At 53.6% G+C, this 24,837-nt stretch overlaps 9 protein-coding genes and 1 non-coding gene across 10 annotated transcripts; 5 read left to right on the forward strand and 5 right to left on the reverse strand.

Moving 5' to 3' along the window:
• Positions 1–1,408: 1,408 nt before the first annotated feature.
• QBC33DRAFT_210795 (uncharacterized protein) lies at positions 1,409–2,165 on the reverse strand. Its single transcript, XM_060422661.1, has 2 exons — positions 1,947–2,165; positions 1,409–1,864 (listed from the first exon to the last, which is right to left on the reverse strand). Exons 1-2 carry the CDS (start codon positions 2,059–2,061, stop codon positions 1,629–1,631), a joined length of 351 nt encoding a protein of 116 aa, XP_060280171.1. The 5' UTR covers positions 2,062–2,165; the 3' UTR covers positions 1,409–1,628.
• Positions 2,166–2,701: 536 nt separating this feature from the next.
• QBC33DRAFT_210791 (acyl transferase/acyl hydrolase/lysophospholipase) lies at positions 2,702–4,995 on the forward strand. Its single transcript, XM_060422660.1, has 4 exons — positions 2,702–3,010; positions 3,080–3,314; positions 3,365–3,625; positions 3,682–4,995. Exons 1-4 carry the CDS (start codon positions 2,854–2,856, stop codon positions 4,733–4,735), a joined length of 1,707 nt encoding a protein of 568 aa, XP_060280172.1. The 5' UTR covers positions 2,702–2,853; the 3' UTR covers positions 4,736–4,995.
• Positions 4,996–5,258: 263 nt separating this feature from the next.
• QBC33DRAFT_548426 (uncharacterized protein) lies at positions 5,259–6,589 on the forward strand. The gene is made up of 4 exons (XM_060428846.1): positions 5,259–5,349; positions 5,412–5,624; positions 5,702–6,190; positions 6,246–6,589. The coding sequence occupies exons 1-4, from the start codon at positions 5,311–5,313 to the stop codon at positions 6,348–6,350; spliced, it is 846 nt and encodes a 281-aa protein (XP_060280173.1). The 5' UTR covers positions 5,259–5,310; the 3' UTR covers positions 6,351–6,589.
• A 427-nt stretch (positions 6,590–7,016) lies between these two features.
• On the forward strand, positions 7,017–9,122 carry QBC33DRAFT_498385 (putative cytochrome P450 pisatin demethylase). Its single transcript, XM_060425615.1, has 2 exons — positions 7,017–7,484; positions 7,543–9,122. The coding sequence occupies exons 1-2, from the start codon at positions 7,161–7,163 to the stop codon at positions 8,773–8,775; spliced, it is 1,557 nt and encodes a 518-aa protein (XP_060280174.1). The 5' UTR covers positions 7,017–7,160; the 3' UTR covers positions 8,776–9,122.
• Positions 9,123–9,212: 90 nt separating this feature from the next.
• Positions 9,213–11,275, forward strand: QBC33DRAFT_478704 (uncharacterized protein). Its single transcript, XM_060425298.1, has 2 exons — positions 9,213–10,203; positions 10,275–11,275. Exons 1-2 carry the CDS (start codon positions 9,264–9,266, stop codon positions 11,018–11,020), a joined length of 1,686 nt encoding a protein of 561 aa, XP_060280175.1. The 5' UTR covers positions 9,213–9,263; the 3' UTR covers positions 11,021–11,275.
• Positions 11,187–12,651, reverse strand: QBC33DRAFT_210844 (cutinase-domain-containing protein). Its single transcript, XM_060422662.1, has 3 exons — positions 12,196–12,651; positions 11,915–12,126; positions 11,187–11,858 (listed from the first exon to the last, which is right to left on the reverse strand). The coding sequence occupies exons 1-3, from the start codon at positions 12,421–12,423 to the stop codon at positions 11,354–11,356; spliced, it is 945 nt and encodes a 314-aa protein (XP_060280176.1). The 5' UTR covers positions 12,424–12,651; the 3' UTR covers positions 11,187–11,353.
• A 1,510-nt stretch (positions 12,652–14,161) lies between these two features.
• Positions 14,162–16,183, forward strand: QBC33DRAFT_572911 (S-adenosyl-L-methionine-dependent methyltransferase). Its single transcript, XM_060430674.1, has 4 exons — positions 14,162–14,491; positions 14,582–14,628; positions 14,720–15,607; positions 15,670–16,183. The coding sequence occupies exons 1-4, from the start codon at positions 14,354–14,356 to the stop codon at positions 15,707–15,709; spliced, it is 1,113 nt and encodes a 370-aa protein (XP_060280177.1). The 5' UTR covers positions 14,162–14,353; the 3' UTR covers positions 15,710–16,183.
• QBC33DRAFT_548437 (Pisatin demethylase) lies at positions 15,748–17,841 on the reverse strand. The gene is made up of 4 exons (XM_060428847.1): positions 17,560–17,841; positions 17,278–17,474; positions 16,215–17,216; positions 15,748–16,146 (listed from the first exon to the last, which is right to left on the reverse strand). Exons 1-4 carry the CDS (start codon positions 17,765–17,767, stop codon positions 16,027–16,029), a joined length of 1,527 nt encoding a protein of 508 aa, XP_060280178.1. The 5' UTR covers positions 17,768–17,841; the 3' UTR covers positions 15,748–16,026.
• A 3,760-nt stretch (positions 17,842–21,601) lies between these two features.
• On the reverse strand, positions 21,602–23,466 carry QBC33DRAFT_580683 (Sodium/hydrogen exchanger family-domain-containing protein; the record flags this gene model as incomplete). Its single annotated transcript, XM_060431213.1, has 3 exons — positions 21,602–21,781; positions 21,826–23,153; positions 23,214–23,466. 3 exons carry the CDS (start codon positions 23,464–23,466, stop codon positions 21,602–21,604), a joined length of 1,761 nt encoding a protein of 586 aa, XP_060280179.1.
• Positions 23,467–23,737: 271 nt separating this feature from the next.
• QBC33DRAFT_t72 lies at positions 23,738–23,808 on the reverse strand. The gene has a single exon. It is a non-coding gene; the product is annotated as a tRNA-Gly (tRNA).
• Between the last annotated feature and the right edge of the window lie 1,029 nt (positions 23,809–24,837).

A 24,837-nucleotide genomic window follows, 5' to 3' on the forward strand; every position in this document is an offset into this window, starting at 1 on the left:
ATTTGAAGGAGATACAGGAATCATTACGCCAATCTGACATCTCTTGCACGGATCAGGCAAAGGGTCTTGCTTCGTCGCAATCAATACTTGATTCTGTTGGATCGATGATGAGTGGACAGGGTCTTGGAGAGCTGCAGCGTTTTGGCGTCGCGGCGTTTGATCTTTCAAGATACCTTCAATCCGTATCCGAGATTCAAAAAAGAATGGACCGCATCAGGGCGGAAAGACACGAGGCAGCTGATTGCACACGGCGGGTCGAAAAAGAGATCCTCTCAATCTAAAGCTGGATCATATTTCAGACGCGACGCCGGACGTCGAGAGATTTAACAACCTCATATCCATGGTTGAGGAGTGCCTCAAGGAGCTTTGTCATATTGCGCTATTCATCATGACTGCTGACATAGAGGGCTTGCTTAAAAGTTCTAATGTTTATGAAGACCAAACTCGGCGTATTGTTGTGGTCAGGGTTTTGTCATGGCCAAGAGTTCTGCGGGTCTTTGAGGGTATGACGAGCTGGAGGTCCAAGAAACATAAGAGAAGAATAAGTTGAGATATTAGAGCAAATATGTTGGGAAATATAACAGCAGTATGAGGGCTTGCAGTACGGGTAATAGCAGGGCCATGTCCTTCCCAGAAGGTATCGTCATCAAGCTCAAGATCTCCTCGTGCCCCCATCATGTTTTTCCCAGTCTGCGTCCTACCCACGCAAATGCCGCTAATTGTCCTTATTCTTGGTCTCCCGATGGCCCCCCGACTGTACACAACTTCGTCTGCAGCCTAAGGATTGTCATCAACGTCTGATCGTCTTCGTATTGTGCCAATCTGCCGACTAATCCTTATTAAGAACCTCTAGGGGGTGACAGGCAAGGACTGGAGTGTGTCATTCTCAGAGAGTGCACCAACCGCGGAACCTACTCCAAGCCCACCAACAAGTGCTGCAAAGTGAGGTTTTGATCCGTGTCCAAGGTGAGTCTTGTGTGGCCGCTCCGGCATAATGGTAGGTACCCGCTAAGGTCTCTGGGCTTTAGGTGGAACCTGCAGTACCGAGATAGGTCCCTGTTGTATGGCAGTGATCGCACCTCCTTGGCAAGGTAGTGGCACTTGCCTTGGAGGTGGTTGACCGTTGAGTCTGACGTAAGGGTCTGCGCTGTTGATGTCCAACGTCCTGATCCTGACTGTTGCAGCTCGGCTTGGTCTTCTTGCGGGATGATTTTGGGTTCATTACGTACCTTGTTCCCAAACTTTCCCACCACTCCTGGACCCTGGACTGGAAGGGTGGCAGAATGTGGCTCCCAAGACAGCGCCACGGTCAACACACCATGCACCCACCGAACACCCACCACGTATGTCACAGCGGCAGTAGCACCGGCCCACTCGCGGAGAAGGTAATGACCAAGGTCAAAATTTGGGCAGCATTTATGAATATAATCCACTGCAGCATGAGAGAGTAGAATTTATTCAACGTCTTAGGAACCTGGATCATTTCTCGTAACTCTGGCCGTGTTTGTATATAATGATAATAGACTTCCCGCGTCCCATGGCCAACCCCGAACAAAGAAAACGCACCAAATCATTCCCTTAATATCCATATAACTGATAATGCACGTTGCCACCCGCAAAGATGGTAGCTATTGAAATCGTTGCGGCTTTGCGATGTAGACCTTGTCCAGTTTCCCTCTCCTCCTAAGGATCTGATCCCAGGTCCCGAGTTTCTGCAAACTCAACCGCCCAATGAAGAAATCCTCGTTCGAGCTTTGCGTCGGCTTGATTGCCCTGACCTTTGTCTCGTCCCTGCTTATATACAAGTCCCAGCAATCGGTGCCTTTTTTGGGTGGGAGTTCGAAGGACCAGTACTCGTCGCCGCCTGGATGCCGGATCCCCCGGCAACATGGTTAGCAAATGCGCTCCCTGCCGCCTCCTCAGAAAAGGTGTCTTAGATTACGTACTGGACTTGCTCGCTATGTCTGCGACCTTTTCGATTTTGACGGACTGCTGCGAAAGGCGCAAGACCAGTGCGCGTCGGTGCAAGAATGGCGAACCCGGTCTATTGCCAGGAACCATGACGAGTTTTCGAATCTTTTCGAGTCAATTCGACCCAAGAATGTGGTGTGGTGCGGTGCGGTGGTGATCTATTAGGCGGGGCAGCCTGTGTTGGTAGGAAGACGAAAGTGTGCGATTATCAAAGACGGGGGACCTCATGGATATTTGTGCCGCAGCTGTGCCATGCCCTCGCCACACCTTTCAGCCGGATGCCCAAGTCAGCAGGCATATCCCGAATTTGTGGCCACCCCCAGGAATGGCATGACGTTTCATCATGCAGCGCTATTGGCCAGTTTCGAGTCTATGCCCAAAGACTTGGCTATGGGCTGAATAAAGCAATAGCTCGGTTATTTCTGCTCTTCTGGGATGATTGGCCGGTATTTTCGAGGAAGCCACAGCGGCTGTCCCGTTTCCAGGAATCCTTTATTGGACTCGGTGCACTGTCACAATGCACATTCTGCAGCCAACGAGCGCCACATAGGCTTTTCCCCCACGGGCTGTTCCAATAGTGTTATGAGCCGCACCTCCATGACCCCCTCTCGGTAATCTCCCTCGAGCTTCTCATGAGGCTCTACCCCGAAAGTCGGGCGGCTGTTTCCAGCTTTTGGAGGGTAGCTTCGCCCCAGCCTGCTCTCTTGGAGGGGTTTTATCCCGCGGGAAATCCTCTCGACCTGAATCCCCAGAGCCTTATAATTTTGGCCCCCTCCCCGTGAGCTGCGTTGTCGGGCTTGAATACTTGCTTTTTGTAAAACACCAAAGTTTCCGAGGTTGAATAGCGTCGGCCCGGGACTAATTATTACCAACCGGAAACTGATGGAGTCGTCCGACATAGCCGAAAGTTCTACGCGCTGGAAAGGCAAGAAACATGGTGAAGATGACGTCGATCTGTCCAACCTTGACCCCTCACAAAGGATAAACTCGGGGATGAGTGAAAATAGCGCGTGGGCAAAACAAAACATCCTTACGTTTGGTAAGTCTTCTTTAGTGTATCCCCAGCATATCTTACCTAGACTTACTGATTTGATTGATATTTAACTAGACGGTGGCGGGATCAGGGGGTATTACAGCCTGCTTCATTTGCAGAAGTTGATGGAATATGTCGAGCATGCAGAAAAAAAAGCACAAGATGAGGCTAAAGGGAATGGCGAGAGAGTGAAAGAGCACTCGAGCTTCGCCCCGTGTGGTGAGCCGAGACATGTATCACATTATCCGTCTTGCCCAAGATACCTGCCTTGCCATTACTTTGACTACATTGGCGGAACGTCCACTGGAGCGTGAGTGGCACTTGTCATTGCATGATATGTCGCTAATCAACTGCGAATAGCCTCATCACCATCATGCTCGCTCGTTTGAGAATGCCAGTCAAGGACTGCATAGAAGAGTACAAGGGCCTGGCCGGACCGGTATTCGGGAACCCCAGAACTTTCCACCAAGTTGGGAAACGGGGAGTGATTTTCCGGAAGAACAAGTTTTCCACGACGAGCTTGGAGCTTGCCATCAAGGACGTGGTGCGCAGAAGGGGTGAGATTGCAAACGACCAGGACGACGCAATGTTATTCAGCACTCCGAAGGGTCTCTGTCGAGCGTGAGTACTGGAGACGTGTAAGGGAGAAACGATAGGGTACTGACAAGGGGCTGTAGCATCGCGTTTGCCAACCGGGATGTCCTTAGGGATAGCCCAGGCGTTGGTTTGCAGGCACCGTGGATTTTCAGATCTTACGACCATTACCACAAGATCAATGGTCACGACCGCCGTCCGACGGCCGATGGCACGACCAAACCACGCAACCCCGGGCAGGGGACCCGGTTTGCGGCGTGGAAAGTGGCACGAGCAGCGACCGCGGCTCCAATGTACTTCAAGGCTCTTGAGATCGCATTGGATGACGGAGAGATCCTCCCGACTCGGAGGACAACAACACTCAAAGCCCCGCAGCTCTCAAGGACCCAGACCTCAAATCTTCAACAAAAGGCGAACGGCATCGAGAACACCAGCCGCCAAGTCCCAGGGAATAGGATCACGGCTATGCTCACGGACGGCGGATTCGGCCGAGTAAATAACCCTTCAGAGGAAGTCCTTCTGGAGCTCCGCTTCATTCTCAAGAAACGGCACAAGAGGATCGGGACTTGGGTCAGCATTGGAACGGCCAGGGCAATGTCGGCACCCGATGGACGACCCAACATTCTCAAACTGGCCAAGAAGGGCATAGAAATGGTTGGGGACCCCGAGCCTGTACACGAAAGAATGCTGGAAGAATCCCAGAGAGAGGACAACGAGTTTCTCTACTACCGCTTCAATGAACCAAACGGACTCTCGGTAGACATGGACGAATGGAAGCCACGAGGCTCAGGCGGGAACTCGGGGTCTCAGACGATGCAGGTCATGGACAATGCCTTTGCGACGTGGGCTAACAGAGTGGAAGTGGTCAAGAAGTTCGAACAATGCGCCGAGGAACTCGTCAAGACTCGCAGGGCACGAGCCAAGGAGAGCATTTCGCGCTGGGAGCGCTATGCCTTGGGCAAGTTCTACGTCTGCACCAAGAACGATTGCCCATATGATCCGGATGAGACATGGCATTATCGGACAAATTTTATTCAGCACCTGAAGAGTGACCATGGCATCATCGGCCCGAGCGATATTGAGAATATGTTGGACGAATGCGAGTATCTGTGGGAATACAAGTCGCCGAAACTTTGACCTTCATGCACACAGTCACTCGGCGGTGTTCTGCATAGGGATGGGAGCTTTGAGCCACAGGAATCTGATCATGGGAATTTGGGCAGCTGTGCGATGCCGCTTCGTTTCTTGGTTTTGGGAGTTTTGGGAGGATATTTCACGGCGTGATGTGTTACTGGTCTTTTCATGGAGGATAATAATACTAGCACCAATGAGCTGGATCTCTAGAATCGGTGCCTAACTCAAGGCTGCGGTCAATAGCTACGACGATTAAATTAGGCACACTGGGTGCCCATCAATACGTGCATGCAGAACATGGCTACTGTGTAGTGAATTTAGAAGGACCAGATTCTTTGGTGACAGACGTGACAGACCACAGTTGCGCTTCATCAGTGCGTTGGTAATGCCACGAGTCTGCCTCGCCGGCAGCCTAGTTGAGGGAAGAGAGTCATGGAGGTACGCGGTGGCGTCTAATTGGATGCTGGGAAAATTGGGGCGTCAGGTGAGGCAAGCCACATTTTGCCCCGACGTCCAACATGGAACCCGGTCACCCGCAAATCTGTTTTCTCGAGTTCGTGATTCCTCACCAATCTACCATGGCAACAGCGAAAGGGGCCAGCTCCACGCGCAATGAGGTATGTAGTGGCGCCCCGAACGTGACCTTCCACTGAGGTCCGCTGATTAAGACCTCTCGCAGACCACATCATTCGCGGTGATGAGGATACCTGGCTTCATACTCTCCAATTGGATCACGCTACCTTACTATCGCTTTTACAGGCAAAACACGCTTCTCCCCATATTGTCCATTGCGAGAAGTCTGAAAGAGAAGGATAATCCTAGAAACGTATCGGAGCGATTGGCGCACTGGAGAGACAGGAAGCTGAATGAGTTGCAATTTACCCAGGTGGCGGTGAGCCTTTCCGAGTCATTCATCGCATTTCACGCAAAGATTCGCTCGTGCTAGACAGTTCGCTGACATGTCCAAAGGCCACCCTCCTATCCGCGGCCGTCATCGGCTGCTTTTCTTGGATACCGCAAGACACAGAACACTGGCTCGGCCCAGCAGCATGGTATTCCAGCCTGGCACTGTCCCTCTTGGCAGTTCTGCTATCTTCGTCCGAGGCCTTCATCTTCTCGACGATCAAGAATTCGCCAAATAGACCGGACCTATCCAAGGAACTCAGCATGATCCTCAGCCTATCCCACTCGTACTGGGATGAGGAGAATGTCATCATTCCAAACTTGGAGCGAAACGACATAACCGAGCCTAGTCAAGGATCTAGTAGAGAGCAAAGGGCGAGGAAACTACCCGCCGTTGAAAGACCTGTCAAGGTTGACATAAGGTGGAATATGGTATTCACTTGGCAGGCGCCGATGATGCTGATGGCATACTCAGTCATTGGTTTTTTCATGGGGCTAATTATATATGTCTGCACGCCGTTATATGACGGTACTGAGTTTGACGGGGGCAGTAAGGTATGTGTTCTACTTTCCTCCCACGAGGTGGACTCGTCTCACTCATCCATAATAGGCCGCGATCGTCTTCCTCGTGTGTCTTGCGTTCGGCGGTGCGGTGTTTGTGTGGTGTTCATTTTGGGCGTATAAATTTGTTGACCTAGACGGGGAGTCTTATTGATGAAGAGTCGGAGACAAGGTACATTGGTAGCTTTGTGACTTTGCGCTCTCCTGTTGACACTCCCCTTAGGCTCTGTGCTAAAGTTAACCCCTTGTCACCACACGGAACGGCGAATCCCGTAACCCTCTTCGTATTGAACAAGATGCTGCCTTGGGGCACAGGCATCCGAATTTGAGGGATGGGTACAATCATTTGGGGGGTGTTGTTTTGGTGGGGTGGGATGGCATTTGGCACTGGGGGAGAGGCTCGGGGGATAGGTTGATCTTCATTGCATACCATGCAATATTCCCATGGCAATTCACGGAAGAGTCGGACGCTATGGCTCTCTGGTTGGCAATGACCTCCCTTGGAAGGACGGGGGTCACAAGGGCCCCGTGGCTGGCGCATCGGGTAGAAGATCGGATGGCGGATCGGATGGCGGATCGGATGGCAGGTCTCTAATGAAGCCCCTATTATCTGCCTGCAAATGATGCACAGGGGTGGATTAGTTCCGAGACGGGCGATCCCTGGTCAAATATGGATTAGTGTTATTTTCTTTTTCCCTTGCTTCCCCGCAGTCCAGCCCCGCGTATGCTGGCCCCGCTTCCGAACCGACGAGCTAGTACGGATCCGTATCCTCCCCCGCACTATGGTGTTCCTATGTAGTACAGTAGTGTATAATAATGAGCTAACTTCGTCATCAGACATCTACCTCTCTCTCTCTACATTCAACTCATTCCCACCCCCAAGAGTCCTTTCTCATGGTGAAGGACAGTGGCATACAGCCCCCGTACAGACGAATATCATCCTGTTAAACTCATCCATTCGAAAATGCCCAATTTTGAGCAGTCAACCGTTGCAACGGTTCTCACCTTCGTCAAAAGCCATCTCGTGCAATGTCTTGTCGTGCTATACGTTCTAAGCGTCCTCTATGGCAGATACCGACCAGGCCTTGCCCGCATTCCTGGACCAACTCTCGCGAAGTGGACCAAACTTTGGAGGCTATATGATGTCTACAAGTGTCAGTCTCATCAGACCGCTATCAGATTACACCAACAACATGGCCCGCTCGTTCGAATCGCTCCCAATGTTGTATCCGTCGGGGATCCCAAGGAAATCAAAACCATATACGGATTGACAGGTGCATATACAAAGGTCAGAAACCTGAAAACTGAAAACTTGTTACGAGCCAATGCTGATTGTACTGCCTCAGTCCGCGTTCTACCCCATCCAGAGTATTTCCTGGCAGAAGAAGCCCCAGATGAACCTTTTCTCGACACGCGACCCTGTTTACCACCGCGAGCAAAAGAAAAAGGTCGCTGGTGCATACAGTTTGACCAATCTCCTTGAATCCGAAGCCGCCGTGGACTCCTGTACGGAGTTGTTCATGTCTCGCCTCGACGAGTGGGCCACGACCGGCAAACCCATTGATCTAGGCATGTGGCTCCAGTACTATGCTTTCGATGTGGTTGGCGAAGTCACCTTTGCGAAGAAGCTCGGATTTTTGACCATGGGCGGAGATGTTGACGGCATGATGACAACGATTGAGGGCATTCTCGATTATGCATCGCTGTGTGGACAAGTGCCTGAGATGCACCCCCTCCTCCTGGGCAACCCCCTGTTCCCAATCTTGATCCCGGCGATGGAGTCATGGAATGCCGTATTGTCTTTCACTCTCAAGGCCATCAACTCCCGTACATCGATCAAACGAGACGGCGAATTAGAGCTGACCGATGGCGGCGAGAAGGACATGTTGTCCAGATGGGCTGCTGTGAAGAACAAGGATCCGCTGAAAATGGGCACCCGAGACATCATCGTGCATCTTTCAACCAATGTGTTCGCCGGGTCAGATACCACTGCCATCGCTTTGCGAGCAGCCATCTATTTCCTGATCAAGAACCCCGACAAGATGAGGAAGACACTCGATGAAATCGACGCCGCCGACAAGGAAGGCAAACTCAGCGACCCGATTTCCTACAAGGAGTCTATCACCCATCTCCCATACACTGGCGCCGTCATCAAAGAGGCGATGCGGCTCCATCCTTCAGTCGGCCTGCTCATGGAACGACATGTTCCGGCTCAAGGAGCAGAGATATGCGGCAAATACATTCCCGGGGGCACGATTGTTGGCATCAACCCATGGGTTCTTCAGCACGACCCAAATGTCTACGAGGACCCTGAGGCTTTCATCCCCGAACGCTGGTTAACTGCCGATGCCGACAAACTCGCCAGAATGGAGACTAGTTTCATATCCTTTGGGGCAGGATCGCGGACTTGCGTCGGCAAGAACATTAGCCTCATGGAGATGCAGAAGTTGGTACCGCAGTTGTTGAGAGGGTACTCAATTGAGATGGCAGATCCAAAGGCGGAGTGGAAGACAAAGAATCGTTGGTTTGTACAGCAGAGCGGTCTTGTTTGTATTCTGACGAAGAGGGCGAGGAATTGACGGAACTGAAATTAAACTTGATTACTGCCTTCACGAATCCATTCCTGACAACCCTGGTACTTGTACAAATATTAATACTCATCTTCGAACGAATTGACCAGCACCAAGATGACGACAGCCGGAACTGATCTGACGCTAATATCTGCGGCGTAATATGGGTTGAAGCAGCATCGGCGCCAGACGATCAGCAGAGAGGTGTACGGTCCATTGCCCTGCCTGCCCAGACCATGGAGGGAGGATCAACTATGTAGCTCATGGTAACTGAGGCAACCCAATACCGGTTCCGAGCCAATGCTTGTCTAGATTCTCCAGAGTTCAGAGAACAGAAAATCGAAATTCGATTTAGCAGCAATGAGTGATAATTTGCCCGAGTCCAAACCGACAAGATGGCATTGCATGCTCGAGAACCCCGCTTTCAATTACTCAACGTCAGCCCACCTACTCCTAACCACTTGATACATACAACCACCAATCCATCGAGCCTGACCATGGCGACCGTAGCCCTGCCCTTTCTCAAGCTAACCCTGACGCCAAACTTCAGCATATTGTCAGGTGCGGCCGACAGCCTCTCCGCGACCCTGACCCTGCAGAATCCCAGAGTCGTCGCCGGCGGCGTCCTGTTCGTCTTCGACCAGATCGCGGGCAGGGATGTTTCGCCCTCGGTCCACAGCGCAGAGTCCGGACTGGCCGCCTCGGACGACGACGGCGACCTGGTCCTACGAGTCGTACAGGTGGACGGCAGCGCCCGACACTTGTATGCCACCCGCCACACGGCCGGCGACGTCATTCTGAAGCTGCATGTCATCCCCCTTATCGGTTGCGAGACGCGGGCAGCTGGTGTTCAGCCGGGTTTGCGGATGGATCACGGGGGCTTGATGGGGGTCGGGCGGTCGTTTCTTCCTCGCCCGCCTGACATCGGTATTACCCAGTATCGCAATGTCGTGGAGTGGGATCTCTCAGATGCCCCAGCAGGGACCCGGGCCATCTGGAGTTTTGGAGAGGGGCCCGGACCGATCGTCAGGGATGGTCCCGCTTCGGTGCTCTTGGACTCGGTGTACATGGTCGGGCCGGTCCAGAGTCATCCCCCAGAGCCGGTCGTTGACCCCGGTGCAAGCTTCTGTGGCACATATTGGTTTGGCGAGTTGCCCCCGAACCTCGATGCCCTGAAGGATTTCAGCAGCGAAATGTTTCCGCGGATGTCGGCCCACTTCAGGGACGTGACGGGCAGCTATCGCCTCTTTCTTCGGAAGGTGCAGGGCTGCCTGGCAGGCCTCACCTGCGCGGGCAGCAGTGTGGTCGACTACGCCGAAGACACGAAGACGGAGACCGACTGGGACTTGGTGCGGCTGCTCAACCACCACATGGTGCGAAGCTGGATAGGGCTCGACCCAGAAGACGATGGCTTCGACAATGATTGGTTCTCCCGAGGTATGTTGTATATGCTGTACATAACCTTCCAGCACTCCGTCAAGACAAAACCACTGAGACCCTGGATGCAGGCTGGGCACAGATCTACTCTGTCTTTCTCCCCTTCCGATTCGGCCAGCGCACCCCAGACTACTTCAGAGCCACCATCAACGCCTTCCTCACGGCCTACTACACCAATCCCCGCAAGACCATCTCCCTCCGCGACACCGAAACCATCAGCTCCGACTGGTACGCCCGACAGATCCCCGACATGAGGGGTTGCATCTACATGCTGAAGATGGATTTCTTCACACGACGAGCCTCAAAGGCACGTGGGGACAACGTGATGCGCCCCATCGACGGGGTCCTCGCAGAGATCTCGGTCAACAGAAGACAGGGGCAGAGGGTCCAGACCAGGCACTGGCTGCAGTACCTCGCACACTGGCTAGGCCCGGAGGCGGCGGAGAAGTATTTCGAGGACTTCATGGACGGGACAGGCGAGATCCTGGAGATGGGTGATTTGACGGCCAGTTTTGGCGACAAGGACTCGCCGGTGGCTGTTGAGCAGGAGGTTCTGGATCTGGGCATGGACCCGGAGAGTTTCGACACCAGGGTCGTTTCTGGGTTGGTGCCGGGCTCTAGGGCCGAGCTCGCTGGGCTGCAGAACGGGGATAAGATTCTTTGGAATTCTCGACTTGGGGCTTGCGTTACCAATTTCGACAGGAAGTTGACGATTGCGGTTGAGCGAGGGGAGAGGGAAGCTGAGATCGAGTATTGGCCTAGAGCTTGGACGAAGGCGCCGAGCTGGCAGGTCATGAGGATTGCTGGTGGCGATTGAGAAGGGACATGTTAAGTCTCTACTAACTTGCGTTCTTAGGCTGCTGGCCCCTTGGATATATACCTGTGCAGGCAACTCTCAGGAAGCATGTGTCATTTTTACTACTATTTCGCGATTGTCAGGCGTCTAACTCCTTTCTTTCAAGCAGGATGGTATCTGTCTAGATTCTAATTAACAAAACGACGAGTAAAATGCATGGCAGGGAGGGATAGTCAGCCGAAGAAATCAAGATGAAGACTGCCTTGACAATGCCTGGGACCGAAACCCCATCTACTACGATCGTCCGCAACATTCCACGATCGAAGAATATCCAACTTCCATTTCCCTTCGACATTAATCACCAACGGTCGCTGTAGGAGTCGGTCTAGCAACCGGCGCAGGACCTTTCGTCGTCGGACGCAGCGGCCAGCCCGTAGTGACCCTTGGAGGAGGCAGTTGCGTCGTGGGGCGCAACCGCGAGGAGGACATCGACGAGAACGTCGGCGGCGGGGGCAATGTCGTAGTGAACGTCGTCAGCGGGACGCTCTCGGTCGTCGACTCCGGCACGGCCGTCCCCTGGCTCAGGGCATACGCGATCAGAATCCTCGAGATCAGGAAGGCGGCTGCCTCGGGCACGCGGTCCATGTAGTTGAAGTGGGTCGGCACGACGAACAGCGTGCCCACGCAGATAACGTCTCCCCTGTTGCAGATGATGAGGGTCCTGTTCACGGGGTATCCGATGATTCGGCCGTTGTCTTGCAGCGTCTGGGTGTCGCCGAATGTGACGACGCCCACAATCTTGTTCCTGACCTCTTGGGGGACGAACTCGATTGCTCGGTGGGTTACTGCTGCCCCCTGGCTGTTGGCGAAAGCGAGTTAGCTTTCTCATCTTTCACATGTCTCCGGTCTGCTTACCTGTAACCGGCTGCTACGACGCTGGAATTCGGACACAGGCTGGTCGCCTGCGTTAGAAGTTGCTGCATCTTGCCAATACCATAGGTCGGCCCGCCGCCAGTGAAAAGGTTCGTGACGGGGAGGGCAAGGTAGTCGACCCCCTGAGTCGCGACATTGGCCGGTCCGAAGTAGGCCTTTAGCGAGTTGGACAGCGCCGGTCCGACTTTGAACCCCTATATTTCCCATGAGTCTTGTGCTACTGGATATTGCAAGGGATTCTTCAGATACGCCTCTCGCCTTACCATGTTTCCTGGTGCAAGAGTTTCCCGGCAGAAGATGAAGATGACCGGCTTACATCCCTCCGTCCAAAGGTCGTGCGAGTTCATCCCTGTCCACGTATCCCGCCGTTGTAAGGGCATGGCAAAGACGACAAGGGCGAAAAGACAGAGAGTGGCGAGTGCGCTACGCGGCGTCAGGGGTCGAGCCGTGGATACAGCTACCAGAGCTGACCTTCTCAAAGCAAACCCCATGTTGTACGCTGATTGTGACCATGTAGCAACGGGATCCCCCGCCCTGACGACTTGCTTTTGTATAAACGCAGGAAGAATGGTGCCAACATCGATTCCTTGTGGAGCCGGTGGTCTGCCAAGAAGGGCTCATGTGCTTGGCGCCGGCATAAAAGTGTTTGATAAGATAGCCATCCGTTCGCGGTGCCAGAATGCCGCGAAACAGATAATGGTCCGCCTTCCGCACCCATGAGCGCCTCGTCTACTTTTGTCGACCAGAGTGGGCGGCCTTCACGGCAAATCGGCGCCGCTCCTCGTGTCCCTATAGATAAGATGTAATACCGGCTGACGTGGTGTCGATGCGGATGACAGGGCAAGAGCCGCTGGGAAACGGGGCAGCTTATAGTCCGTCTCCAGGCCATTAAGATCGGCGCCAAGAACTACCACACCCGTTGATTAGGAGGGTGGTTGCGGAAATAGGCTATAGGGCCGTGAGCTTGATTTCAACTTGTTCTTCAAAACTGCGCAATGCAAGAGCGGAAGGCATTACCATGATCGTTCTCGGTTTTGTGGTTTGCGAAGGGCAGGAGCGGGAGGAAGGGGTTTTTGACATGGGATAGTTTGACTGGATTACGGCATCGCTTGAGCGAGAAACTACTCCACTGTCAATAATAATTATACAGTATGTCTGTTGCCGGCTAAAAATGAATTGATTGGGTGTTAACTTGATACCAGCGGCCCCCGCATGGGAACCCAAAAAGCTCTCTCCGTAAGGCAGATCCCATGCATGACGGGGACTAACCAAGGATGAACCCAGTTGTCTAGCTCCCCTTAGGGTTCCACTACGGGGCACCTGAACACAGCTAGAGCGAGTATCTAACAACATCATCTCCGTCTTCAACAACGCGTAGGGCTCGCCGCCACATAATGGGGCACTGGAGAGATTTGGAATATCTTCAACTCGTCTTTGAACAGGGAATCAACCGTAATGCTTTCGCGATTATCAAGTTGGCAACGTAAGAAGCTGGACAATTACAGCAACCCTATCTAGGCTTCGCAGGCCAACTGAGCTCGTCTCGATGCTAGTGGTCATATGCTAGAGAAAAGTGACTGAACATCGAAGTGCTTCAGCACCAACATTAATGACATTGGGCCAAACCTACCACGTAAGTACTACGACTAATTATACCCAGAAGAGAACTCGGGGTCCGTCTGCTCTCCCATTAACCTTGCCTCTGGGATTGCCGCTCCAAACCGTTGTCTATCCTCGTCTCAAGCTTCACCGTTGTTTTTCCATTGTGGCATTGTATTTGGGTACATTGAGACCAATCCTTGAGGAGTCGTAATGGAGGGAGACTTCAAGTCTAATGCACGTAATTAGATCCAGACTCACATCTGCCACTAATTAGGCGAGGTCTCCATTGTATCTCTGCTGGGAATCCTTGCAATTGGGTAGTAATACGAAGGAAGGAAAGGGGATGGGCGGAATGTGGGGGTTTGGCGTTCTGGTGGGACTTGGCGAGTGCTAAGAAACATGTGTTTTTGTGTCACACAAGATGGCTGTCCAACCATAATGGGATCTCTCAGCTTGGGGTGCTCCCATGGTCAAAGTGTGGGCACAGATGCGCATGTGCGGCAGAGCTCACTATCGAGGTTGGTCTGGCATGATTGGATCGTCTCTGGCTCTGTTTGTCACTGCACATTTCCCCATTACCTTTTTGAGCCCATGTGGCAGTGTACTTTATGATACATCACATCCCAGTGACGAATGTGGTTGCAGAAGTGGCACGCCGCGATAATGCGGAACGCCACCACTGCTAAGGGGCTGGTGTCACACGGGTCAGTGCGGAACTTTTGATCGTCTCCGGATCACCCTCGCTGTTGGGACTTCCTGCATTGGACCTTTTTGTTGCGAGACATCCCAAAATGCCGCAGAACATGCCACCAGATCGCCATGTCTAGCCAAAAGTCCCCCAAGAGCCCGAAGAGCCCCAAAACTGGGTCATCGCCTCAGTCGCGACAATCCCCAGAGGGCAATACGGAACAACCATCGGAACTTGGAGAGCAGCCCGCAGAAACGCAGATCCCATTTGTATGAGTGCCTCCCTCCCCCCACCACCAGGCGCAGATCCTGTCTCAGGCAAATTGAGCAAGAGAATTGACAACAACATCCCATACATAGGATGAGGACGACGATGCCGATTCCGCCATTGGCGACGATGGACGAAGGTGAGTCGCGTTAACGCGCGCGGCACCTGCAGGGCCCCTGCTGTGGGTTGATGTCCGAGGCTAACCTCAATTGCGTGTCGAACACATGCAGCGACGCATCCTCGACCATCTCCCTCTCGGAAAGCATCTTCGAGTATCGCAACATCCACGGGCGGACCTTCCAGAACTCCAAGACGACCGAATATTGGGGCCCGAACGACGACAGACAGAACGATGGCCTAGACATAGCCCATCACTGGGTCACCATGCTCCTGGGCGACCGATTCTTCGAAGCCCCGATTGGCAGCTCGCCGTCCAAGATCCTAGACGTTGGCACGGGGACGGGCATCTGGGCCATCGACGTGGCCGACGCGTACCCCTCGACCGAGGTCATCGGCACCGACATCAGCCCGATCCAGCCGTCCTGGGTACCACCGAACTGCATATTCCACATTGAGGACGCTCAACTCGAGTGGACCTATCCTCCAGCGACCTTCGACTTCGTGCACATGCGCGCCCTATACGGCAGCATCAGCGACTGGGGCGCGCTATACCGTCAGGCGTACAAGGCCCTGGTGCCGGGCGGGTGGATCGAGGACCTCGAGTTCACCATCACGCTGTACAGCGACATCCCCAGCGTCAGGGACGACCCGGACCACATCTTCAAGCGATGGGCCAGGGTGTTCTTCGAAGCGTCGGACCGCATGGGCCGGACGTTGCGCATCGGTATGGACGGGACCATGCGGACGCTGATGCAGGAGGCGGGGTTCGTCGGCGTGGTCGAGAAGACGTACCATGTGCCGTCTTGCGGGTGGAGCAGCGACCCCAAGATGAGGAAAATCGGCATATATAATCTTGCCTTCCTAGAGCAGAGCGCGGAGGGATTCGCGCTGTTCCTGCTGAGGGAAATCATGGGCTGGGAGTACGCCGAGGTCCAGTTGTTTGTCATGGAGATGCGCAAGGCCATCCGGGATCCCAAGATAAGGCCTTATTATGTCGTGTGAGTTGATCCTGGTTTTCGCGTGTTTATCACCCCCTTCTCTCTTCTGACACATGAGGCAGGACCAACGTTTTTGCCCAGAAACCTGCGACAGCGGAGTAGCACGAGTGGTTGTTGGGGCACGCCACAAGCGACTCGATCGTCTATCTTGTATTTTGTTCACGGGAACTAGACACAAATTGTGGAGTGGACAAGAGGAGGGTTTTTGCGAAGCACCTCACTATTGCCTCTGTTGTACTTGGCCATACGGCTTAGCCTACGCTACGCTGCAGTAAATAGTCCACCGAGTGCCAATCTGGGCCCCCATTCTACTGCTAAGGAGCGACCTTGGGGATATAGGAGATGAAGGAGAATTCCAAACTTGATATGAAAAATGGTTCACGCAACTCGTAGAAACAACGCTTGCTTGGGTGTCGAAATCAAGACGTTCGATCCATTACCTGCACCCACATATCCGAAATCGCGAAAAGCCCAAGGTAGTTCCGTGCCTTCCAGGGACGCGTCGGGTTGATCAGCGCCAGGTCGAAGTTGCGCATCAGCTGTGTCCAGGTCAGCATATCGACAACGATGAATGGGATTTGTGGTCATGCAGGTTATAGCTCCTCACCTCGAAGATGGTTTTTCCAATCTCAATCTGAGCAACAGGCTTCCCCAAGCACTGGAACTTGCCGTGACCAAAAGTGAGGTCGTTCGTCCGAACCATCCGAGCCAACTTGGCAGGATCCGACTCGAACCACCGCTCGGGCCGGAAAGCATCCGCGTCCATCCCGTAGATGTCCTCGCTCCGGTGCATCGCGTACGCCGAGTACCCGATACACACGCCACCCGGCAGGAACACGCTCTCCCCGTCCACGACGACCGTGTCCCCGCCAGCCGGCACGTCGCGCGGGAAGATGTTCACCACGGGCGGCCAGATCCGCAGGGCCTCGCGGATCACGGCCTGCAGGTACGGAAGCTGCTTCGCCTGGGCGGAGGCGATGAGGCCCTCGCCCGGCAGCGGGGCGTTTCCGGCGCGCGCGGCCGAGTCGACCTCGCGCTGCAGCTTGCGGTAGACGCGGGGGTTCGTCATGATGTGCAGCAGCGTGCCGCGGATGGCGCCGGCGGTGGTGTCGGAGCCGGCGATGATCTGCTCGAGGGCCTCGGTCCGCAGCTCGGCGCCGTTCAGGCCGTGGCGCATGAAGGAGGCCAGCATGTCGGACTGCTTGGATGTTGGGTTGGCGGTGCGCTCGTCGACGTAGCGGAAACAGGTCGCCATCATCTTGCCGAGGCCGTTGTTGTCCGTCGGCGAGGGGGCGACGAAGCGGCCGATGAAGGGCGCCTGGGCGAGCCAGCTGAAACCCAGGGCTAGGGCAAGGTTGATGATTACGAGACCCTCCTCGCTTGATTTGATGTAGTCGTCCACGTCGGAGTCGCTCCGCAGCATGCCGAACGTTTTCCCCAGGCCGACGCCGCTGATGACGTCGAGGGTGAAGTACTGGACCTTCTTCCCCAGGTCGACTGGCACGACCCGGCTGTCGGACGAGACGTACTTGGTCCGGATGAGGTCGAGGAAATCTTGGAGACGTTCGTCAATGGACTTCTCGAGGTCGAGATTTTCCCTTCCGGAATACTTGCCATACTGGATCAGCTGTTCTGGATCGAAAGGAAGGGTCGAGAGAGAGCTAGCATACCCCAGGCGCCATCTGCTTCCTCCTCCGGTCGTGCTTTTCGTTGTCCGTCTCACTGAAGACATTGTCCTTCCGGTACTCGATCCGGACGGCATGGTAGTACCAATCCGAGCGCTTGTAGCCCGGTTTGTTGTTTACATGCGCCCAAATTTCGGGAGAAGACGTAATCAGGATCTTCGGCGCCACCCGAGCAATCGGACCTGTGTAACTCGAGACGAATTAGCCGTTGGTGGCCTGGCACAGCTGTGATAGGAAATAATTGAGACGGGACAGATGGTGACGCACCATATTTCCTGTTGACCTCTCCATACCACTCGTGGCAGTTGTTCCGGAGCATGGCCTTGCTGTGTGGCCAGTCCGTGAAGCTGGCCAACAACGGCCCTCCGAATTGCCTCAGTTTGGCATAGATCACAATCGCCCTGACGATATACAGGCCCAAGAGGCCGCAAACGAGCGGCAGAAGCTGCCCCGACAAGATGGATAGGATCGCCATGGCAGATGAGGTGGCACGAAAAAGGAATGCCAGAGTTGATGATTCGGGGGATGGGTTCTTGGGGAGAGTGGGTGGAGAACAGGACTTTGACCCCAAACCCCCACAATGCATGCATGCTGCTATGACTATTAGGTATTGTTCCATTGGTATCTGACTGCTTAATTAGCGGGCTACATCCCAGCATGTGGCAAGTAGCTGCTTTGCGTAAATCGATATGTGACAGATAGTGCAGCTACCTACCAGGGGTACCTATATCTTATTGGCCACGAGCTGGGGACTGAAGATAGCTGTAGTATCCATGTATATAAATGACATTTGGGCCAGAAGATAGCACGTACGACCATACCCAGTGGAGAACTCGGGATCCCGTCCGCTCTCCCATAGATAAGCCACTGAGGGCCGGATCAGTAGTTGGGTCGGTGACGACCAGCGAATCCCCGGTGTTGTACGTTTTTCGTTTTTTTTTTTTTGCGTCTTTTTGGGTAATCCTTTCCCCTTTTGTTTTTCTTTTTTTTTTTTTTTCTACTCCAAAATACATCCATCTCTCCCATATTTGTATAAAAGGCACGTTTATTTTCTTTGATCTTTTTCGATGTGGTCTATCTACCCTGCAGTTTCCAGTGTTCTTGGAAGGCGCTGGTGAGATTCAATGTGGGGCTGTGCGCCAAGACAACGCCTTGTTCATGCAGCTTTTCTTTAGCTAGCCATGCTTGCAGCCATAACCCCCTGCAATATCTATCTACATATCAAGTCAAGAGTAGTTGAAATACATCATGCTCTCAAAGAGGTCGTTTTCTTCGATATTTCCCAAGCCCATGGGCCCATCGAGACCAGTACCCACTCCGCCCTCATCCTGGGTCTCTGCTTCACCAGATCCATCTCCTTGAGGCCCCGCCCCCCCACACAAAGCCGTAGACCATCCGAGCTCGAATTCTTGGAGGGACACCGAAGAGGATGGTGTGCGCCGAACTCGACTGTTCCCACTATCTACGCTGGTAGATGCCGAGTGGGAGGGAATCGCTGGCCTTATACTAAGGTCCGCAAATTCGTTATAGAATGCCCGCAATCCGTCCTGCAATACCTGCCAAAATAATGCAGCTCGATCTCGTTCCTCGTTTGGCCGGTCCGATGGGTCCAATGGGTTACCGTCTGACATTTCGATCATCTGTGGTATGAGTCTTGGAGCCTGTTGAAAAATGTACTCCTGCAACTGTACCGCCTGGTGGCTGAGTGTCGCATTAAGATACGGGCAGTCCGGTCTGGGACGATGTTCCGGAAACAGAATGTCGAACATAGCAAACCACTTTTGTTCATCTGACAATTTCGGTGATGACTTCTTGTGCAGTTGCCGTTCTTGCGCTTCCGTAATCCAGTCGTACTCCACTTTGCAAGCCTCACATGATGGCTCTTGCCTGGCATGACTGTCTCTTTGGGCTTCGGCCGTTTCACCGTCAAAGATGGTCCCACACCGAGGGCAGTATACAGGCGGTCTATGAACCCTGAGCAGGTGCTGTTTGACCCGCGTGGCTGATGTCAGATAGTAGCTGCATGGACACGCGAATGTCAACTTGTTCTCCTCACGCCTCGGCCTCTTGCGGGAGGTGCTGGCGCTCCCTCGTGATTCGTCGTCTTGTTCGCGGTTGTCTTCAGATTCTTTACCTCCCCTGCGGCGCGATTTCGATGAATCTCCCCGGGTCCATGATCGTTGCGGCGGCGGGAGTTGTGCAGGGGCGGTTGGTGGCTGGCTCGTCTCTGGAACGGACCTGTGCCATTCTCGGAATTTTTTGAGCAGGGCATGCACTAATATGTCCTTGATTTGGAGATATGGGTGGCCCTCTTCCAGAGTTGGCGTGTCATCATTCTCAGAGTCGTCAGATAGCCATAGCGAAGTTAACTCGGTCGAATAAGAGCCGGCGGAGCTGGCGCAAGCCTCTTCATCGATGCGGGTGGTACCTGCAGGCCATGGTGACGGCGACCTTCTGTCTGTAGAGTCATGGTTACGGTTGTGGACAGGCAGCGAGCTTGCGCTGTCGACTTGGCCCTGAAACCGCCGGGGGTCGCCTCCCATAGCCATTGGATGAACCGTCCTTAAATCAGGCGTACCCGCCGAATGCAATGCTGCCTGCCCACATCGCATAAAAGCCGTATCTTCATCGTGAGCAGAGTCGGGGGTGGCGCTACGCTGGAACCCGTGTCGGTCCATTAGCAGCCTCCGTTCTTGTGACCCTGTGTGAAAGAGAGGTGAAGAACTCATGTTGGAAGGTGCCGCGTCGTCAATCGCAGTTGGTCCGGGTCGCATCTCATCTTCCATGCCACGTTAGTCAGGGTACATGAATAATAACAGTGCATTAGGCCTACAGAGTCGCTGGGACAGGAATGGAGATCGACTCCAGTCTGGCGTCCCGGGTTTTGAACTAGTGCTAGCCCTTGGTCGTCCTCCTGTCTGGGGCGACTCTGGATGTGCCGATACTGAGGACCGCGCGATGCTGTAGTACCCGGAATCATGGGACTCTCTCCAAGCCTGTGACAAATGTTGCTGAGTTGCCATGTTAGGCGACTGCTCCGTCATCCAGACCAGGGAGGGAGTGTGTTGCTTGGGGGTTTCTGGTCTTGTTGGTTTCGGTAGATATTGTTGCTCAGACGCGGGAGGTTGCGTCGAGGTTGGCCGGCGGGACAGGCGTGGTCTCACGATAGCTGTGCCCTGTGGTAGAACGTTTCCAGAATGTCCCGGGTCGCGCTTGTCTCCCGATGAAGACTCGTTCTGCAGTGTAGGGGTTTTTGGGCGAAGTTCTTCGTTGATCCAGGCACTGCCCTTTGGCCGAGAACTAACATGAGAGAAGGAGCCTGCCCTTTCGAGTGACAAGTGATCCATATTATGTTGAGGATGTGTGCTGCTATTAGGAGCATGTCTACTCCTCTTCGATGTCCTTCTCTTGTCAACAAAATTTAAATCAAGGACAAGGGGACCTTGGGGGCTTCTAGATAGCTCCCTTAGATTTTGGACAGCGGAGACTTTCCTGACTGGCCGCTGCGAGGCTCTGGCACCTGACATGTCATCGAAGTTGTCCATGTTGGCGAGCAAGCCGTTACGCAGTAATTACCCAGGGAAAAAGGGGTACTGCCGCATATATGCCTCGAGAAAAAATTAAAGGGCAAAGAAAAGGAAGGAAGGGATATGGAGTTGACGGGGTATTTATGTCTTTGCTGAGGTAGCCTTGTTATGTTTGTCGAGGCAACACACACACACACACACGCCTGGAGCCGCCTGTCAGCACAATGGTGTTTATCGACTTGGGTGGGGCTTCGCTCCGAAGTTGACTAGCCTGTTATGACTCACTTCCTTTCGTGACTTCAGAATGCCACCAACATACGCAAACGTTTTTCAGGGTTTCCTCGACAACCCAAACAATCTATGCGCCATTTCATGCACACAAAAACACCAGCATTTGGGCTCCTCTGATCCAACCAGATAATCCTTTTGAGGGCCGAATCAGTAGTTGGGTAGGTGACGACTAACGAACCCCTAGTGTTGTACTTTTTTTTTTTCATTTTGTTCGTTTTAGGTATTATTTGCCCTTTATTCTCGTCCATATTTTTTGTATAATAAAAGGCACGGTTGTTTTTCTTTGTCCTCTTAGATGTGGCCTAATTAGCCTGCAGTTTCCAGCGTCCTTGGAAGACGCTGGTGAGATTCAATGTAGGCCGTGTCAGCCATCAACCCTGCAAGATGGCTGGTGTTGATGCAGATATTCCACCAGGTTCAACAAACAATGCACGCCGAGGAGAGTTCAACGTTGAGACGGCAATATCAGAGGCTTTGTGGGGCATAACCCATTACTGGACACCCCAGACACCCAAAACATCCCTCCATGACGCATCCCCTCCACTCCGGGCCGACCACACGGCCTTGTTCTCCAGGTTCTTCACCCGGCGAACCATCAAGCCGACGCACACCGGACCGACGATCGTACAGAGGACTATCGCCCACGTCGCGACGAGGAGATCTCCGACTCGCTCGAATCCCGGCCGCCGCCAAAGACGCCGTTGCTCTGCGCAACAGCCGAGATCAAGAACCCAATCTCTCCGCGGGGCACCATGGCCAGACCGAGGATGGAGGCTGGGTAAAGTGACCGGGGTTTGGGCGGGTTAGGGGCGGTGTTTCGTGCCTCTTTTCTGGACGAGGGTGTCTCAGCCGATGTCGCCGTTGGTGCGCCAGTCGGCTGTGCGATCTCGTCAACGATGGTTTCGGCATTGGTGGCGACATTGGGGGGAGGGGCTCCCGGTCGTGTCCTCGAGAATTCGGACCCACTGCCGGATATTGCCGGACCTGGTCCCTGGCCCGGCGTGGAGGACGCGTGAGATGATTTGGACCCGTCTATCGCATGGCTCTTTATCTTGCTCTTGGACGATGCTATGGCGCTGGGAAACCGGACCAGCCAGAGACCGCAGAAAAGTTTAGCTATCACCATCAAGGCGGCGTAAACGACGCCTTTCCAAACGGTTGGACCCGAGAACATGCTAGTAATCGGGATTGAAAATCCAATCGAGGCGAAGAAGAATGGCTGCAATACCCACTTCACCGCCGGGTGGTAGTAATGCTCAAAGATATCTGAGCCGAGCGTGGATGGGCTCGCCGTCGTCTTGGGGATGTGGTCCGATACTGATGTCGGCGCCGGTGTCGTGCCGTCCTCATTGGGGTGCCTCGCTACTGGGTTGGTTTGAGCAGCACGTTTTCCACCGACACCCCCGCTCTGCGTAGGGGGATATTCAGGATGAGGAACCTCCGAGTCCCACCAGCTGATGACCGCGCCAGCGATGTAGGAGGCGAAGAGATTCGATGTCCCCGCATAGCTTGACCCCGCCACCAACGCGATCAACAAGGCCGTATGTAGAGTGAGCGCTGTTTCTCTCCGACGAAGCAGCCCATCCAGCCCCCAGCCACCATGGGTCATCCGCCAGTTATTCAGAACGACAGTCACCGGCCTGACGAGGAACCGGCAGAGAACCACGGCGACGACGACAAAGGCAACAGACACCAAGACAGGGCGCACAACTGTGACGGCGGACACTGATGTTCCAACTCCGCCCAGATTGGAGATAACCTGCACCATGACCAACCCCACCACGTCATCCAGCATGGCAGCGCTGGTAAGGACGACGCCGAGGCGCGTGGAGGTCAGCCCACTCGCACGTAGAACAGCAAACGTGGTGCCCAAACTGGTGGAGCAAAGCGCGGCCCCGGCGGCGAAGCATTGGAGGTTTGAGGCGCCGAGCAGGGGGGCTAAGGTGAAGGATAGGGCGATTGGAGCGCAGATGCCTGTTATTGCGACAACAATCGAGAGCGCTATATTGGCCTTCAGAGACTGAAAGTTGATCAAAAGCCCCGCTGCAAATGAGGCGTGAGCTTGCCATAATGACATTAATAGACGCTTGAATGGGATGAAACCTTCAAAGACGAGGAGAATCAAGCCGAGATACCCGAGCTGGACCACAGCATGCTCCGCCTCAATCGAGAGTATTTGTGCTCCTGGTGTGCCCCACGCGATGCCAACAAGGATCTGGCCAATGAGGCCGCAATAGAGAAGGGAATCGAGTGCCCAATTGAGAACATTTAGGAATAGCAGAAAAGACGACTGGACGAGGATGACAACAATGGACGGCTCGTGGTACGCAAGCGCCGCTTCGCCGCTGGATGTCATGCTGGATGATCCCCTGGCAATGCCAAGATGCGGGAGCAAATTGGGATGTCGGGTTTCTCAAGACACGAGAAGGGAGGGGTGAAAGTAGGTAGGCAAACGTCATGATTGGTTCACGCAATCCCCCAGACAGCAGCAGTTACACGCAAAAATTGGGCCTGCATAAGAACTCTGCAAGAAGAAGAAGGAGAAGGAGAAGAAGAAGAAGAAGAAAGGGAGGGCAAAATAAGCAGCTCTAGGTTGATCGAAGTAACGAGAAAGCAAAAAAATGAATTGCGCCAGCCGCGAATCGAACGCGGGGCCTGTCGATGGCAACGACAGATTTTACCACTAAACCACTGGCGCATTATTCGAACACACCCCGAGGGGTGGATTTGGTTGCATGTGAAAAACTCGGTCCTAATTGGACCCTATTAATGATGGAGAGATGAGAAATTGCAACAGAGACAAAAATTGCAACAGCAACCGCGACTTTGCAACAGCGAGTTCAAAAGCGAAATTGACTTTGCAACAGCAACCCCGACTTCGTAACAGCAACCCGACTATGGAACAGCAACCTCGACTTCTCAACAGCAACCCGACTTTGTAAAAGTAATATTGACTTGTTAACAGTAATGACGACTGAAACGACATCATCAAATGCCCACATTATCACAGCTCAAACAACCTGGGCTCCCAAAGCTCAGTCGAACATGGCTGTCGTCTAAATCCTCTTAGAGTTGCTTCTCGAAGTTCCAAATGCATACGACTTGCTCGAGATCAACCCCAAGGCGCCATATCTTGCTTTTCTTGGTGACACTAGCTACGCCGGCGCAGCAACTCACCGAGAAATGATGCTGGAAGACTCGCCAATGCCCCTGAGAGTGGCCGCAAACCGGAGAGGCTACTATTTCCAGCAAGAAGAGGGTTTTGATGGAGAGAAGGTTGTCAAATTCTAATTAAATCGTAGACTTGAGTATGGTTGCTAGTTTAAGAAGATGCAAATGGGTACCAGGTTGAAGGGAACTCTCCTAGGATTCATGGTTAGTATAAGTTGCCACCGGGTCTTGGCTGCCTGAGTCACACCTAAATCCGCAACTTCGTGTGCCGCTCACCAGAGGCCAAAATATGCCACCAAGTGCGAGATCTACTTACTGGGGCTTCTGCTTGCCGAGATTGGTTTCTGGAAACCGATAGCCAAGATTGCGGCTGCTAGTCCGCTACGATACGGGGCGCACTCGGCGGAGGGACTGAGAACGAAATTATCGAGAAGACGTTAACTGATCTGGTTTGTTGGGTGGGAGAGTGGTATCGAGGTATCGCTTTGCGTTGTTTGGGGATCGGGAACGCGGTAGTCGAGACAATCGGCGATGGTTTGTCTGACTTCTACTGGAG

Source organism: Phialemonium atrogriseum, assembly GCF_030411735.1.
Source record: "Phialemonium atrogriseum strain 8032-3 unplaced genomic scaffold QBC33scaffold_27, whole genome shotgun sequence".
Classification (NCBI taxonomy): Eukaryota; Fungi; Ascomycota; class Sordariomycetes; order Cephalothecales; family Cephalothecaceae; genus Phialemonium; species Phialemonium atrogriseum.

Bases quoted from the DNA above. Each gene is read 5' to 3' on its own strand.
- QBC33DRAFT_210795 (XM_060422661.1), bottom strand. From the start codon at position 2,061: ATGGTTCCTGGCAATAGACCGGGTTCGCCATTCTTGCACCGACGCGCA. The intron at 1,865-1,946 runs GTACGTAATCTA...TCCGGCATCCAG, and splicing joins AGACATAGCGAGCAAGTCCA to GCGGCGACGAGTACTGGTCC.
- QBC33DRAFT_210791 (XM_060422660.1), top strand. From the start codon at position 2,854: ATGGAGTCGTCCGACATAGCCGAAAGTTCTACGCGCTGGAAAGGCAAG. The intron at 3,011-3,079 runs GTAAGTCTTCTT...ATATTTAACTAG, and splicing joins ACAAAACATCCTTACGTTTG to ACGGTGGCGGGATCAGGGGG. The intron at 3,315-3,364 runs GTGAGTGGCACT...AACTGCGAATAG, and splicing joins GGCGGAACGTCCACTGGAGC to CCTCATCACCATCATGCTCG.
- QBC33DRAFT_548426 (XM_060428846.1), top strand. From the start codon at position 5,311: ATGGCAACAGCGAAAGGGGCCAGCTCCACGCGCAATGAG. The intron at 5,625-5,701 runs GTGAGCCTTTCC...ACATGTCCAAAG, and splicing joins TGCAATTTACCCAGGTGGCG to GCCACCCTCCTATCCGCGGC. The intron at 6,191-6,245 runs GTATGTGTTCTA...CATCCATAATAG, and splicing joins AGTTTGACGGGGGCAGTAAG to GCCGCGATCGTCTTCCTCGT.
- QBC33DRAFT_498385 (XM_060425615.1), top strand. From the start codon at position 7,161: ATGCCCAATTTTGAGCAGTCAACCGTTGCAACGGTTCTCACCTTCGTC. The intron at 7,485-7,542 runs GTCAGAAACCTG...GTACTGCCTCAG, and splicing joins TGACAGGTGCATATACAAAG to TCCGCGTTCTACCCCATCCA.
- QBC33DRAFT_478704 (XM_060425298.1), top strand. From the start codon at position 9,264: ATGGCGACCGTAGCCCTGCCCTTTCTCAAGCTAACCCTGACGCCAAAC. The intron at 10,204-10,274 runs GTATGTTGTATA...CCCTGGATGCAG, and splicing joins CAATGATTGGTTCTCCCGAG to GCTGGGCACAGATCTACTCT.
- QBC33DRAFT_210844 (XM_060422662.1), bottom strand. From the start codon at position 12,423: ATGGGGTTTGCTTTGAGAAGGTCAGCTCTGGTAGCTGTATCCACGGCT. The intron at 12,127-12,195 runs GTAAGGCGAGAG...TGGGAAATATAG, and splicing joins CTCTTGCACCAGGAAACATG to GGGTTCAAAGTCGGACCGGC. The intron at 11,859-11,914 runs GTAAGCAGACCG...TTTCGCCAACAG, and splicing joins GTCGTAGCAGCCGGTTACAG to CCAGGGGGCAGCAGTAACCC.
- QBC33DRAFT_572911 (XM_060430674.1), top strand. From the start codon at position 14,354: ATGTCTAGCCAAAAGTCCCCCAAGAGCCCGAAGAGCCCCAAAACTGGG. The intron at 14,492-14,581 runs GTATGAGTGCCT...TCCCATACATAG, and splicing joins CAGAAACGCAGATCCCATTT to GATGAGGACGACGATGCCGA. The intron at 15,608-15,669 runs GTGAGTTGATCC...CACATGAGGCAG, and splicing joins ATAAGGCCTTATTATGTCGT to GACCAACGTTTTTGCCCAGA.
- QBC33DRAFT_548437 (XM_060428847.1), bottom strand. From the start codon at position 17,767: ATGGCGATCCTATCCATCTTGTCGGGGCAGCTTCTGCCGCTCGTTTGC. The intron at 17,475-17,559 runs GTGCGTCACCAT...CGAGTTACACAG, and splicing joins AGAGGTCAACAGGAAATATG to GTCCGATTGCTCGGGTGGCG. The intron at 16,147-16,214 runs GTGAGGAGCTAT...ACCTGGACACAG, and splicing joins TTGGAAAAACCATCTTCGAG to CTGATGCGCAACTTCGACCT.